The sequence below is a fragment of the Bicyclus anynana genome, chromosome 21 (genome assembly GCF_947172395.1).
Source record: "Bicyclus anynana chromosome 21, ilBicAnyn1.1, whole genome shotgun sequence".
In the NCBI taxonomy this organism is placed as follows: Eukaryota; Metazoa; Arthropoda; class Insecta; order Lepidoptera; family Nymphalidae; genus Bicyclus; species Bicyclus anynana.
Window position 1 is genome coordinate 13,685,620 of NC_069103.1, and position 15,739 is coordinate 13,701,358.

Below are 15,739 nucleotides of genomic sequence, written 5' to 3' on the forward strand. Positions count from 1 at the left end.
ATGATTCTATTTACGAGTAAAATCTCCTTAGGTTTGTAGTAATTTAGTACTTGGCTAGTATTCGTAACAGACAGATATTAAAAAAAAAAAAAAACCAAAATTGCTTTAGCTCCCAGAGGCTGAAATGGTGGTTTAGCCATGCTGTGGAACGCAAAAAGCAAGAGTAGTAGTAGTCAAAAGGTTACTTTTTACACAAAAAGGTTACTTTTTATAATATTTCGGGTAACTTCTCATAAGATCCAACTGGCAACACTGCGTATGACATAATCGCCAAGTTAACCGCGTAGATTCTGTTTTTCAAAGCTGTTCTGAATCGGAAAAATTATTAAACCCTGACTGAAACTCCGAGAGAGCCGTCAGTTAACTCGTGTTATTAAATATACAATTCAGTATGTCTTACGCTATGATTCGACACTTACGTAGAACGACGTTGTTGTGTGAACAATTAAGAACTGAAACTACCTTGACCAATGTGACTCAAGAAGAATTTCTATTTCGACCTCCAGTGGCCCAATGGAGCAAGGTGATAAGAGAAGCAGAGAAGATTGTTGGGTATCCGACCTCCTTCATGAATTTGCGATGGCTTCTAAGTGATAAATTCGCAAACCTGGCCATGCACTTGCGAAAAATTGTAAGCAACTTTTTTTTATCTAATATGTTATCTAATAAGGTTAGAACGATTGAATGTATTCGAATATCTGTTGGAATGATTATTATTTGTATCAGAATCATGTGATATGTACCTGAATACGTTAATGTAGATATTTTAATATTGATAAATACACATCTTTTTAAATTTTATTACTTACACTAAGAGTAAATTAGCATCCTTGTATATTAAGAATTTGCATTAAAATTTCAACCAATTGTCTACACCAACTAACCAAAATATGGTGCTTTGTAAAGGTTGCTTTGCAGTTTATTTACCAGCTCTGTAAATTGAGAATTTTTTGTTTTCTAAATTGATTCAGTAAGTTTGGTCTCTTTACAATATTTATAGAAAATCCACTGCCAAACAACTTAGCATTGCAGTATAATGCTATGTAGAAAACAATCCAAAGCTGTGGAAACCCCCGACCAATGTATGCAGCCTGCAAAATGTTTTTCATCTAATTTTATTAAAACACCAAGCAAAGTCCCGGACTTGTGACTACTGGATGTAGGGAAAATTCCTCAACCCTACATCCAGTAGTCACAAATCCTAGACTTTGCTTGGTGTTTTTCTCTCTACCACACAATGGACCTGGCACCTGCACGGTGAATTCATAGAATGCTAATAATGCTAATTTTATAAAGCAATGCAATTTACATATTGATAGCATTATAAATGGTTTTCCAAATTTCATCTTTGTTTGTCAACTGGTTTTGAGATTTCAGGATGAGTGACTTTTCACATTTATAAATTAAGATATTCCCTTTCCACAGTTTAGCAAATTGTAAAATTTCCAAGTTTAATGCATTAATTTCTTAGACTGCATTGTCACGTAACAGACAATCAAAGCCTTGATAAACCGACAGTTAAGTCACCAGCTGCAAGGTCAGGTAGACAGGTCTGGTTTGAACTGGGAATCAAACAAAAGCCTCAGTAGCTCAATGGTAAGAACAGTTGGACTCATCAAAGAGGGGTGGTGGTTCAATCCCCTATTTATTTGATCAATGGTTGGTCTCTTCTTCTTCCTTCTGGGCCGTTTCCACACTTGGCCATGTAATTGGCTGTTGTATGTGGGTACTTCGGTGCAGGTTATCCGCTGGATTCACTCCATCCACCTGAGCTCACTCCAGAAGCATAGCAGGCCGCCCAGGTCACCGATAGCCTCATAGAGTGCCACTGAAGAACCAATGTAAGTTGCTTGCAACAATGGTTGGTCTATTGTCATACCCACTCCTAGCACAGTCTTTTCCGACTAGTTGGAGGGGAATGGGAATATTGGTCATATTATAAAGATTTGGCAAATATTTTTTTTTTAAAAACAAAAAAAAATCAGGCTATAAAACAACACTTACAAAACTATTTTATTTATTTATTTATTTAAGCCTTTACAATCTAAATTACATAATATTTATTACAGTTAAATTTATTACAAAACTATACTATAAAAAAATACTAGCTGTTATTCTGTAACTCCCACTGTGGCAAATTTGCTATAGGCATTATAAAAAAAACTATAATTTATGATAATAAATTTTCTATAAAATATGTATAGTTGATTATGTAATACAAGGTTATCGTGTTATTCAACACAGAGTTTCCTGCTACCTTACAACCTTGTGTAAGTCTAGTGTTGAACTTAGAGGTCATATTTATTGAAAATTACTTTCTAATTAGTAGATACATTTATCATCGAAACATATAAATAAAGTTGAAGTATCTGAATGTGATTTTGAAATAACTGTTTTATTTTTACTTATAGTTATTTACTAAAACATAAATAAGCTTATCTTGAAGTTTGTCTGTCTGTCTGTTTATCTAGGCTTATCTTTGGAATGGCTGGACTAATTTTTATGTATTAAATAAAATGTTATTATGTCGAGGGGTCATTTGATTATAGCCACATTTCTAGATATGATTCTTTTTTTGTATTTCTAGTGTTAATTCATGACTTATAAAACAAATAGCATACCTACGAAAGAATTTGTCTGGTAGCTCGAAGGTCAAGCTAAAAACTTGTTATTCTTGTAAAAAGTTCTTTTCAAATAATTGCATGTTAGATTGTAATCAAAGTATTTGTGTAATTCTGTTAAATAGAGCTGAAAATTGTTATATAACAGTTGTTGTAATATGGAGAGACAGTCATAATCTGATACCGCGCATGAATTCTCAGACAAAATCTACTTTTCAATAAACTTCCTATTTAGTTCTTTACACTGTTGGATTTAAAATAAAGGGTTGCATAATATAGTTTTTAAAACGCGTTCGGTGAAGCTAGCCACCTAAGGTGTAATATATGCCTGCAGCTCTGCTGGCATAAAGTACGGTAAAAGTCATAGTGGTCTAGATTGGTCATCAAGTCGAGCCGATTTTTACTTTTTTGATGAGTTTTATAACTAAATACTAAATGTAGATTATGTCTGAGACTTCATGCGTGGTAGTCATGGTGGTATATTTTTAAAATTAAGTTATTTTATAGAAATATCTCATTTAAAAATTAAAACCTAAATAATAATTAATTCAATATTTCAATGCATGTAATACATTGTTTAAATTTGTAAGCTAAAGAGGGAAATTTCGGAAATTTCGTCTAATGAACGAAATTAAATTTCTAATGAATAGAAATTAAAAATAAAATTTACTATCAAATTTCATATCCAATTATTTTTTTTTTTAATTTTTTTTTAATTTGAGAGGTAAATTAAATGTTTGTTTTGTAAGATCAGTTGAACTGTGTACATTTCCATGTATTTCCAAACATTCGCGAATACTTCACGCACTTAGGGCGAATATTTACGTGAACACTATAGCAATGTATGTGTAGCCGCCACGTGTTTTATTTTTGAATATATATTTTCGCTTGTTACAGGTAGGGAGCAACCACCCAATCATGAAGACAGCTAAAACGGTGCTATACAACGAACACAACAACTTGCAGCCTTGGGGACTGATCATCCTGTTACTTTCCAAAGCAGTCAGTTCACCTACATACTCCATAGAAGCTACCACTTTGATAGAACAACAACGTATGTTAGCTGAGCTAACAGAAATGATACGCACCGGACATTACATACACAAAGGCTTACTCAACATACCGTTAGAAGAACGGGACAAGACCAAAGAAACGTCGATATTCGCCAACAAAATTGCCATTTTGATTGGAGACTATTTATTAGTTACAGCAAACGGTATGCTCGCACGTTTGAAGAATCAAGATCTGTCGTATCTAATATCGACAGCTTTACGCGATCTGAGTGAAGGAGAATTCTATGGGCCGCGAGATCTTCAAAATATGCCGTTACCGGGAAAACCTGTGAAGAAGAATGATGATAGTTTCAAAATCAGTGCTGATACAATACCTTTAGATGTGAAAGACGTGTTAGGATCGCCAGTAAAGGAATGGACTTTACGAACAATGTATAATGGTGGGTCTTTATTCGGTAGGGGTTGTGAAGGTGCATTACTGTTAGGTGGTAGGAGTGATTCTGATCAGAAAAAGGCATATCTGTTCGGTTGTCACCTATGTTTAGCGTGGCAGGCTGCGAGCGAACTACAAAAGTTCACGTCGACAAATAAAGAACCCTTTTCTCTAGTCAGCGCGCCCGTCTTGTTTGCATTGAATAATACACCAAAATTATATGACGGCTTAAAAAACATTACTAAAGTCTCAACGATAGATTTCGAGGAGTTGAAATTGAGGATATTAGAAACAGATGCGATAGAACAAACCAAATCTTTATTTGAACAACACGCAGAAAAAGCTAAGAGTTACGTAGAAATGTTTGGCGATAATCCATCAGTTAGCACAATAAAGAGGTTAATAAAAACTTTATAATAGTAGGTAGTAGTAATTGCTAGTGCTAGTTATTTTGTATTATTTAATAGTATTGTCTTTATTGTACTGTCTTTTAGAAAAAGATGACACTACTTTGGTACCATCCTAAACCTAAATTATATTTCACTTAAGATCGACAAAGTGTGACATAATTTTTTTTTAATTAATTTTTTTTTCTCTGTAGATATATGTGGTAGGATGACCGTCAATTTGTGAATTTTGTACAGTTTAGGCATAAATATTCTGTGTTTCCTAGTTCCTACAACTTAATAGGTATCTTTATTGAATAGGCATTATCTCGCATTATAATCACACTTACCATCTAGTGAGATCATTGATTGTCACGATCTCCAAGTATCCACAAGTCCGAGTATATTGTGATGTATGCATAAAAAGCTACGATTTGTTGGTTTAAATACAATATATATGTTACCAGTTACTTTTATCTTATAAGTAGGTAAGTATCTAACTTAATCGCGTTCATTTCGTATTATTATTCCAAAGAAGTAGATATTTTTATACAAATTGCTCTTATAATATTTTTCAGTAGGTTATTGAAATGTCTGATATTGTTGTTGTAATGTAAGGTTTAGGGTTTATACTAGTTCTGTTTTAAGTTCTGTAATTTAAATAAACCAGAATCACCTGATTTTTCAGTACCTACCTATGCGATTTATATGATTTTGTTTGTTGTCTTTTTTAGTTGTAATTTCCTGTTAATTGTTAAAGAATTTTAAAAACAAGGAACAGTGAAAATAAACTATTACATTGTTTATTCGGTTTTACGCCCTAATATTGTCTTGGGGCACGTTGAGATAATGATTATTAAAACATTCACCCTTATATTGGAAGATCCGAATTAGAAACGATCTTCACACATCTGTTTAATAAATAAAAAGTACGTTAAAAATATGTTGCGAGTAGGTTGCCTAAAAATCTCCTGGTCAAACTATCATTATTGATAATTAATAATAAGTAATAATAGTTTGGCCAGGAGAATTTTAGTGAGGGTCGTTTCTAATACGAACCTTAGACTTTATGAATCCCAGCCCACATTGCTACTCGGGCTGCCGTGATGTAGTTTTACCCTAGCCAAGCGGTGCGTCGATTCTCTGTCTACGATCGCTAACGACAGGTCACGTGATCAACATCTGTACTTGGGAAAACTTGATTATCTCCATATATAATTTTATGTAATGTTTGCTTTTTTAAAGAATATTTTTTTAAAGAAATAACAGTTTGGTATATACCAATCACCATTTTCGAAAACGTAAACAGAATTGGTATCATTAAAAATGTATTCTGTAGGTACAATGATATTAATTTGGGTAGATAGTTATAATAAGTATATGTGATAGATTATTTTACAGATAGGTAATTATTATTAAATGTATTAATTAAATAAATGAGAGCAAAATATCATGGATACAGGTACTTATAATAATTATTCAATCCAATAAAAACGCGGGCAATACATATTATTAATATTTTAATCCATATATTATTCATAAACATTTTCGTTGTGATATTTTTTTAATTTTTAAATAAGGTAGGTAGATACTCGTAGATTGTTGTGTTTTCAATAAAAATCTATTTGAAGTTTTAAACGTCTTTTTCTTCTATACTCCTTTACAAAACCTTGTAGTAGATTTTTCTCTCTGTAGATATACGAGTAGGTATAGATTGCTTGCAATAAAGTATGTTAAAGTAAATAGTAATACTACAATTTCAAACGAAAAGGTACCTATTTAATCTATATCTATATCTATACTAATATTATAAAGAGGTAAAGTTTGTAAGTTTGTCACATTTTTTAAATGGGGTAATCTTCGGAACTACTGGTCCGATTTTAAAAATTCTATTACCAGTAGAATGCTACATTATCGGGGAGTGCTATAGGCTATATTTTATATTGGTAACATATATATTAGCCGAGTTATCACAGTTTTTGTCATACAGGTTGGACTGAAAATCCTCTTAAACAGACTTATTCGCATGCGCTGCCTTAACTATTGTGTAAAATTGAAATTAATGTATGGAGACTTTATGTATCTTCAAAAGTTCTACAAAAAAGTCCGCGACACCATACATCTATCTTCTATATATTAGCAGACATAGTACCTTTTGTTTTAAAAATTATTTATTTTATATACTTAGGTTTACGTCATTATTTATACAACTAAACTTTAATCCTTATTAAAATAAATTATTTAATAATCACAAGGATATTATGGAGATAAGATTTGCCCTTTACAGTATGTTAATTACTTAAATAGTTTCGGAGATAATACAAAATTTCTAAAAGACGCAGAAATTCCGCTATATGACGCCCAGCGCTTTCATTTACGTAGTTCCCGTTCCCGTGTGAATATGGGGATCAAACATAGCCTATGACACTCGCAAATAACGTAGCTTTCTATTGGTAAAACAATTTTCCAATTCGGTCCAGTAGATCCAGAGATTACCTCCTACAACCACACAAACTTTACCTCTTTATATTATTAGCATAGAAGTCTCTATTTCTCTTGGTCATACCACCACTCTCGAAGGACTGGAACGATTTTGCTAAAGGTAGGAGTAAGATAGAGAAGGAACAGGGTAGGGTAGGGTACGGGTAGGGAAGCGTACGGGTAGTGTAGGGGTAGGGTAGCCTTAGGGCCGGGTTTAGGGTAGTGGTAGGGTAGGGTTAGAGGTAGGGTAGTGGAAGAGGAAAGAGGTACGGGTAGGATAGGGAAGTGGTAGGGTAGGGTAGGATAGGCGTGAGATAGGGATACGGGTGGGATAGGGGTAGGAAAGGGATAGGGTAGGGGTAGGATGGGGGTAGGGTGTAGGTAAGGTAGGGGTAGGGTAGGGGTAGGGTAGATGTAGGGGTTGGGTAGGGTTGGGGTAGTGGTAGGGTAGGGGTAGGGTAGATGTAGGGGTTGGGTAGGGTTGGGGTAGTGGTAGGGTAGGGGTAGGCCCTACCCTACCACTACCCCAGGGGTAGTAGTAATATATAATAAACGTAAAAACATGCCGTCAACTTTAGGCCAGAAATTCGAAATTAAATTTCATTTCACCATCGTGGTTATATCCGGGGTTGCCACCGGAACTGGGCATGATTCATTTTTAATTTTTAGCTATACCTAGTACTATTCATCAACTAATGACTAAACGGACAGGTGAAGGTCGATTCTAATACGGATCCTAGACAATTAGAAACGACCTACACCCATGATGGTTGAAAAGTGTTTTATATAAAAATTAAAGATTAAAGATGTTAAATATCTTTGTATTTCTTAAAATGCACACAACTGAAAAGTTGGAGGTGCCCCGGACGGATTCGAACTCACACCCTCCGAAATTAGAGGCAGAGGTCACATCCACTGGGCTATCACGGCTAGATTACAAAATAATTACTAGGTAAGTTTAATAAAAATAATTATTTATTTTCACTCAATATACTGTAGAGTTTCGCTATGTACCGTCGTCGCCATCTTTTGTATCGCACACCTAGCGTCCTCTATCGGAAACTTCTCACTACGCATCAAAATGGCCGCCATTTCTTCTTCGAGAAACTTCTTAATGTATTCAAAAGCTCTTGTCCCTCGCACCGCGTAATACAGCTGTTTATATTCTACAGGTCTCTTTTCCAATTTCGCCTCGATTATATAGCCATATACGGAAGGATATTCCCATATAGCAAAAGTCACAGGCGACCCAACCAGAGAATAAGAATTCGGATGGATAAAGAAGTCTTTAACGTCCAAGTAAATCTGCCAAATAATTGCCAAATGTCCGCCAAGGATGTACGCATCTCTCTCCAAATGTGGCTGTTTGGCAAGTTTCATGGCACCTTGGCAGCCCTTGCCAAGCAAACTGCCAGATGTGAGCATAGTCCGGAGGAGCCATTCGTCTTTGCCTTGGCCGAGGTATTCGTTTGAGCCAAGCTTTGCCAAGTTGTCTTCATCTTCCCAGTTATAGTGGCTCTTCACTGTGTTGCTAGCTGCGGAAAACGATAAAAGTTACTACAATAAATAACGTTGGTTTGGTTCAGTGGTTAAACAATGCGGCGCCGGGCCAAAAAGTCCAAGATTCGAGTAAATCGAAATAATATGCTTTTCTTTCTTTCAACTAGGTAATTCTAGCCTGGATTTGAGAAGTTAGTTAGTTATTAGGTACATCCGCGTGCTTCGGAGTGCATGTTAAGCCGTGGGACGTTCGACCGCGTTAAATCAACGCGCACTTATTTAAAACAACATAAGTACGTACTAGTACGTAATGTAAACCTAATATTAGGTAAAGGTAAAGTTTGTAGTCTTTTGGGGTAGGGGTAATCTCTGGATCTACTAAATAAAATAAGTTTTTATTGCTGTAAAGGAGATGGTCCATTTCAGGTCCACTCTTGTACCCCGTATTATTAAAATTTAAAAAATACAAGGATTTTATTAAAATTTATTAAAGTGAATAAATCTAACTAAATAAAAATAAATAAATAATATAAAAACCCAAGTTTTTGAGTTATATCAAGATGGCGCCCATAGAGCAACTATGACATGATAATTGATAGAAAACGTCAAATCGATTAATGCATTGTAAACGTCATGTAACTATCTACCTACCTACTTTAACTGTGTTGGTGAAATCACGAGGCGCCGGCATAGTATATCTACATAATGAAACAGACATTCGTAGGTACAATGGTTATTATTATTTACCCAGACATACGAGTGTACCTATCTTATAGATGAAAATTGAAAAATAACACCTGAATGTGTGAAACGAATTAAGTATATCCGTGCCGCTAATTAGCAGGAACACAGAAAATGTGACGAATTGATTAAAATAAACTGCGCATATTATTGTTTGATTTCAAATCGAGAACAATTTATTGTTCGCTGGGCATTGTTTTAGCAGACTACAAAGTGATAACAAAAATAAGAAAACTGATGTCGAACCAAGGTTATGATTCACAACATCTGTCAGGAAAACTTAATCAACAATCAAACTGTAACCAAAATAAGACCCTACAATGGCAGAGAATGACCTTGAGTGAAGTCACGCACTTGTGAACGTTGTGTGTAGGGTTAAACCTTTGACTGTTAACAAACACTCCCCTTTCCACTCAAGTCACTCTCCCCGCCTATCCCAAGTAACCCATAAAGAATTACACAACAAGAGATGTGGACGGCTCGAACGCCACGAGCACACTGAAGCCGTCCGTACCGGAAGTCGTTGCAACGCGGCGATAACAATAGTGAACATGGAATAAAAGTAGAGTACCTACGAGTATCTATTTTACAAAAATTGATATTTTGAAAATTGCAAAATAGAACGAGAGCATGCATTTGTCAGATCTTCCTCTTCATATACTTAACAACTGAAAGTTTATAAGTCTATGATCCTACCATAGGTATAGTAGACAACTTAGGACCCATTAAAAAAATAACCCTGCGTTGCAGAAGGAATTTTCCATTTTGCACAATTAGTATGAACAGTGCATTCCCTTGTTAAATACCTTTGTGCACGTCACTGATTAGTAGCAATTTCACTCCTTGCCACATTTCTACAATCCCCTGATTAAATTTATGGATGGTCTCTACTACCCATAGCGACAAGTAAAGCGTAACCTTTCGGTTTGGTCGGCAAAGGGTTGTTCTCGTCGTCCCGCTCGCCAAGGAAGTCCCCCTCAACGAGGTCTCTCAGACCGGTGGATATCAGCTCCGTCACCTCATTGTTTCGCAGACCTCCTAGATGCTGGAGACAGGTTGCCAAGAGATAATCACCTGTAGGTACACAAAACCTTACATTATCGTTAACAGCATCCCAATATATGGACTGTCTTGCTAAAATGTCCATATTTTCAATATGGTCACCATCACCATTAACAACCCATAATCGGTTCACTGGTGAGCACGAGTCTCCTCTCAGAATGATAGGGGTTAGGCCAATAGCCAACCACGCTGACAGAATGCGGATTCGCAGATTTCACACACGCAGAGAATTAAGATAATTCTCCGGTATGCAGGTCTCCTCACGATGTTTTCCTTCACCGTTTGAGACACGTGATATTTAATTTCTGAAAAGTTGGAGATGCATGCCCGGGACCGGATTCGAACCTACGCCCTCCGAATCGAAGGTATATGTCATATACACTGAGCGATTACGCCTATTTGGCTACTAAGCAATCCAGTTTAATTAGACACCAGGAAGTCACAGCTTTAGTGTTCATTTACACAAGCAGCAATTGCTGCCGACGACTGCAGTCGACAGCAGTCGACGACGTCTCGGCGGCAGTCGTCGGTAGCATAAAGGGTTGAAAGTGCTACAAACTTGAAATTTGACAGAAAAACTCAACAGCTGGGTATTTTACCCAAGGACAAAAACGCGCGGCCTCGGCGAAGGGACCAAAGTGTACATCGATTTTGACGCGAACGAAGTCGCGGGCATCTGCTAGTAAAAGTAATACGGCAACTGTCACCCGCACCATGCTACAGCGCACATAGTATAAGTATCTGAAATCACCTGTCAATAGAACAATCTTATTTCCATAAAGGAGATCTTTATACTTGTCTCCATGCTTCTCCTTGTCCTGCAGGTTTACCATGCTCCTATGTATGAGGTGTCCAGTCCTCTTCATCTCCACGATCTCCGCCAACGCTCTCTGCGCGTGTAAAACACCGGATTCGTACTGATTTCTCGTGAAACTTTGACCGTGGAAACCAGCCGCTTTCGACACTAGTAATGTAATGAGGCCCACTGATTGTAGATTGCTTTTGGATCCTATGAGCAGGTTCTTTGCAGATTTTAATAGAGGATGGTTGGTTCCTACCTATGGGAATGGAAAAATAATGAAACGAATATCTTATTAGTTTTGCATTTTAAGAAATTAACTAACAATTATCTCAAACGGTGAAGGAAAACCGATTTTTTTAATTCTCTACGTGTGTGAAGTCTGCCAATCCTCATTGGGTCAACGTGGACGACTAAGGCCTAACCCCTTTAATTCTGAGAGGAGACTCATGTTCAATAGTGAGCCGCACTACATGGACTGACTGTGTGGATGCAGAGTCCATCGTGTGGTAGAGACTTGAAATTTCAAAAGTGCTTGTTAACTAAGCCTAGGTACCTACTTCTACAACTTCATCCGCGTGGAATTAAGATTTTTACAAATCCGTCGGGAACCATGAATTTTTCCGGGATCAAAAGAATATTAACACAATCTTTTTATCCAGACTATAATAGTTGGTGTAGTGAAGTGTATATTTGACTTTTTAATTTCATTAACTGGAAATTATGAAAAATTACCAATTTCCTAAGATGAATAGCAGTGTTGGCAATTTCGTCGTTGAAAAGCCACCGAAGGTTCAAGAAGGAAGTCGGGTATCCCACAATTTGCTCAGCCTCGGTAACCACATCCCGCCAGTCGATCTCTTCCTGTCTATTACTACCGATGTCTCCCCATCGAGAGTATCTTCTGTTGGTAAAGATAGAATGCCTTTTTAACTTCCCACTAGAGAGCCTAGAAAGAAAGAATTTCTTCCAAATCATTTTTACTACTTGAGATGACACTGCTTATCTGTCAGACTCAGATAAAAATCAAAGATGAAATCTGTATTGAAGAAGTTTGATGACAGAAGAGATTGCATACAAAATGAAAAAAAAGTACCTCAACGGAAATCATCGAGTTTGATTATTTTAAAATATCGAGTTTAATGTCTATACAAATTAAAAATTATTATAAGTTAAGTAATTTAACTAATAACAATTAATTAACAACACGGGAAATGTCACGAGCCATGAAGCGAAGCGACCATTTTCGAATGTCTGCAGTTCGCGCGCACGCATCCGCTATTATCGAGTCAAAATTACTTCCGTTGACATTTGAATTTCGAAAGAAATTGTTCGCGCGTAAATATACGCTGACCTTTGAAACTTTTTTTATTTTGATATAACTGGATTCTTCCAAGTTTAATAGTTACTTCAAGTTATTAATCGTCTATAATGCCTATTATTGGTAGTCTTATTTTAAACCCCAGACGCAAAATGGATTATTTGAACGTGTCTGGCTCAGACCAATTATAGAAGGACCTGTATCGCACCCAAATTCATGAACAAAATTTTCTGCCATTTTCTAAGGAAAACGAGCTACATATCTTATACTAAACTAGCAGTTTTTGTTCGTTTTTTACACCATATAACTACACAAAAAGGTATTTTTACGGAGGTTTTTAACCGACGGACACGATGGTAAACTATGAAACATCGATTCTTTAGAGACAGTGTTTATAATCGCATAAGATCGTTGATCATATACTTTGACAGAAAAATAATGTCTTGCGAGGCAGGTCTTTATCCAATTAGTCTGAGGTGTCTGGCTGTCAGTCTGTGGCACCATAGCTCCTGAACGGATGAAGCGATTTCAATTTAATTTGTTTTGTATAAAAGTTGACTTATGTGCAAATGTTCTTAGACATCTTTGATGAAAATCGTTTCCATTAGTTAGTTAAACGTTGAGCCATTTAAAAGTTCTGGAGGTGAAAGTGGGGAAGAGTAACTGAATGTCAGCAAATATACTCGAGTGAAGTCTCAAATGAAACCAAAAATTGTTTCGACTCTGCTAAAATACTAAAGTATTCCGAACTAGGCCTTACACGAAGTATGTCATTTAAGTAAACTTTAATTTATTTTACTTCTGTGTTACAAATATTTTTAATTTTTATCGGACCTACCAACGCAAACCCAATCATATCCATTTGAATAAATAACTCGACCAATTAAAAAAAAAGGTTTAATTCAAGTCCTCGGGGTTGCCACAATTAAAAAAGCGCATACTGTCATTAGGACAGCGGATAAATGCTGGCAGTTTGTGATTAAAACAAAATAACGCGTACAATTCGTTATAATTACGAGCTGGTGGAATGGAGATAGTAAGGAGGTAATAGCTGGGGGTTTTAATGTTATAATTACGAACGGGGTTTAATCAATGGAATTGGGTGTTACTTATCTCCGTTTAGATCCTGCTGATAGCTATTACATCGCTCATTGGAGTTAATTTATACCTAACTAGCGGACGCCCGTGACTTCGTCCGCGTGGAATTCAGGTTTTAGCAAATCTCGGAAATATCATGGATTTTTCAGTAAATTGGTTCAGTAGTTGCTGCGTTAAAGAGTAACAAACATCCAAACATACATTCAAACTAACATCCATGCAAGCTTTCGAGTCTATAATATTAGTAGGATAACAGAGATCTTACAGTTCTTAAAATTTACAGATTATTTACAGAGTATATACTTATAATATAAAATAATGCTTAGGTACATAATGTTAAAAGACGGCCATGAGCTGTCATCGAGAAAATAAAGAAATAGAAATAGTGAAGTCCTTTTCATGAAAGACGTCCCTCAGACGCGGCGCTAATGTCTCAATGGCGCTCATTGACTTATTGTCATTTGGTAATAGCGCTCTCATTGTATTATGTAAGGCGCTTTCAATTATATTTCAGGTGTTAGCCGCGGGGCTTATTTCATGAAATGGACTCTATAGTATCTACCTGGTATAACAACGAGTAGAGTACGTGTTAATCCTTGACTTATATCTCACGATGCTGACTATACTGTCGATGATGATCATCACTATTATATATTTAAAGGACACACGCGCTACTCCGATGTGATTGATAATGTTTCTAGTAAAAATCACCATCAGATGTTAAGGAACCGACGAGGTCCACATGCAAGTATTGCTACAAGGCTGTTAACTAGTAACAATTGATGTCCAGACCAGACCAGCAGGGCAACTTCTAACTAGGTATATAATTTGTGTTGGTGTACGAGCGGGGAGGGACACCCTTGGCGACGCCATTGTTAACGACCAAGTCTCGGAACCATATGATCACTGGCAACGAGTACTTTCATATATTTCGCTTTCAAAGTTATTTCAACGAATAGTGATGACCAGATTAAAATAACCAAGTTTTCACAAAAAAGCTTTCTTTAAAAATTAACACTGTTCATCAAAGTTAGAATAAATTAAGGGATCGGCAGAACCGGTGCGAGTAATAGCAGGGCGGGGCCGTGCGCTTACTGGCTTGCGCGCCGTAAATACAACCGCTTGTTTCACTCACAAATTATGTGCCTTTTATAGTTTTTACATCACTGAGTGATGGCCGAAGTATTACGTTATTATTAAGTCGCCACCCACCCCAACCTTGCAACTACACCTTCGATCCCAACGCCGATTGTAGACGCCCAAAAAACGTCCTTTACGATCCTGACGATATAACAACCGGCAATATTTCCCACAACACAAGCACAAGCTACACAGCGTTTTCGCCGGCGAAGACGAGGTCCCCGATATTTGACGTCACGCGGACGTAGGCTTTTTAGCTCACGATCTCGGGGGCGCTCGTACTGATACACATAAGCCAAAACACCCTTCCCGAACAGCTCTCTAAGCCGAGGTTCGCCCTTAGAGAGTCGTTCCATCATTCTATTCTGCCCCATCGGGCGATGCTTCTGCGCTCACCCCAAACCTCTAGCGACGCTGCTGTGATCCTATTAATAAAAAAATGTGCCTTTGAAAGTTTTTACATCATTGAGTGATGGCCGAAGTACCTATTATGTTTTCACTGTATTTTTTTATACAGAAAATATACAGTTTATCCCAACAGCTATAGAAAATCATGCCCATGTGGAATGGTGTCAAAATCGGTCGTGCGTTATTGGAGGAGTAGGTACGACGACAAACATCGTGTGCATCGTTGCCAATTTTGGTAATTTTACTTCGATTTGTGGCAATATTTGTGGAATATTATGAAAACAGGCATTGATAACGACGACCATATAACTCGAGTACTAGTAGAGTAGTTGTAACTTGTAGGTTCGAATCCGGTCCGGGGCCTGCACCTTTTCAATTATGTGCACTTTAAGAAATTAAATATCACGAGTCTTTGAGGGAAAAACATCCTGCATACCTGAGAATTTTCTTAATTCTCTACGTGTGTGAAGTTTTCCAATCCGCAGTGGGCCAGCATGGTGAACTATTGGCCTAACCCCTCTCATTCTGAGAGGAGTAAAGACTAACCAGTAACCACCGTGAATTGGATCAACAAGGCAGTTTAAAACATTATGCACTAAAGTCAACGCAAATTCCTACCTAACAACTATTCATGTTCACACGATATTTCAACACGATTGGCAAGAATGAAGGCTCTAAATGACGAGGTCCAATCTAGATAACCCATCTAACCTTTTGCATCGGCTCCGTCCTATCT

The 15,739-nt window shown here is 36.8% G+C and overlaps 2 protein-coding genes across 2 annotated transcripts; one reads left to right on the forward strand and one right to left on the reverse strand.

The window, feature by feature from the left end:
* Nucleotides 1-257: 257 nt before the first annotated feature.
* LOC112054612 (all trans-polyprenyl-diphosphate synthase PDSS2) lies at nt 258-6,091 on the forward strand. The gene is made up of 2 exons (XM_024094460.2): nt 258-631; nt 3,519-6,091. Exons 1-2 carry the CDS (start codon nt 392-394, stop codon nt 4,482-4,484), a joined length of 1,206 nt encoding a protein of 401 aa, XP_023950228.2. The 5' UTR covers nt 258-391; the 3' UTR covers nt 4,485-6,091.
* A 1,692-nt stretch (nt 6,092-7,783) lies between these two features.
* On the reverse strand, nt 7,784-13,144 carry LOC112054622 (all trans-polyprenyl-diphosphate synthase PDSS2-like). Its single transcript, XM_024094471.2, has 4 exons — nt 11,772-13,144; nt 10,989-11,295; nt 10,094-10,249; nt 7,784-8,469 (listed from the first exon to the last, which is right to left on the reverse strand). Exons 1-4 carry the CDS (start codon nt 12,012-12,014, stop codon nt 7,916-7,918), a joined length of 1,260 nt encoding a protein of 419 aa, XP_023950239.2. The 5' UTR covers nt 12,015-13,144; the 3' UTR covers nt 7,784-7,915.
* Nucleotides 13,145-15,739: the final 2,595 nt, after the last annotated feature.

Excerpts from the sequence above, each read along its gene's own strand:
- LOC112054612 (XM_024094460.2), top strand. The coding sequence starts at position 392 with ATGTCTTACGCTATGATTCGACACTTACGTAGAACGACGTTGTTGTGT. Across the intron at positions 632-3,518 it reads CCATGCACTTGCGAAAAATT|GTAGGGAGCAACCACCCAAT; the intron begins GTAAGCAACTTT and ends CGCTTGTTACAG.
- LOC112054622 (XM_024094471.2), bottom strand. The coding sequence starts at position 12,014 with ATGATTTGGAAGAAATTCTTTCTTTCTAGGCTCTCTAGTGGGAAGTTA. Across the intron at positions 10,250-10,988 it reads TAAGATTGTTCTATTGACAG|GTGATTATCTCTTGGCAACC; the intron begins GTGATTTCAGAT and ends GTGTACCTACAG. Across the intron at positions 8,470-10,093 it reads TTTGCCGACCAAACCGAAAG|CTAGCAACACAGTGAAGAGC; the intron begins GTTACGCTTTAC and ends CGTTTTCCGCAG.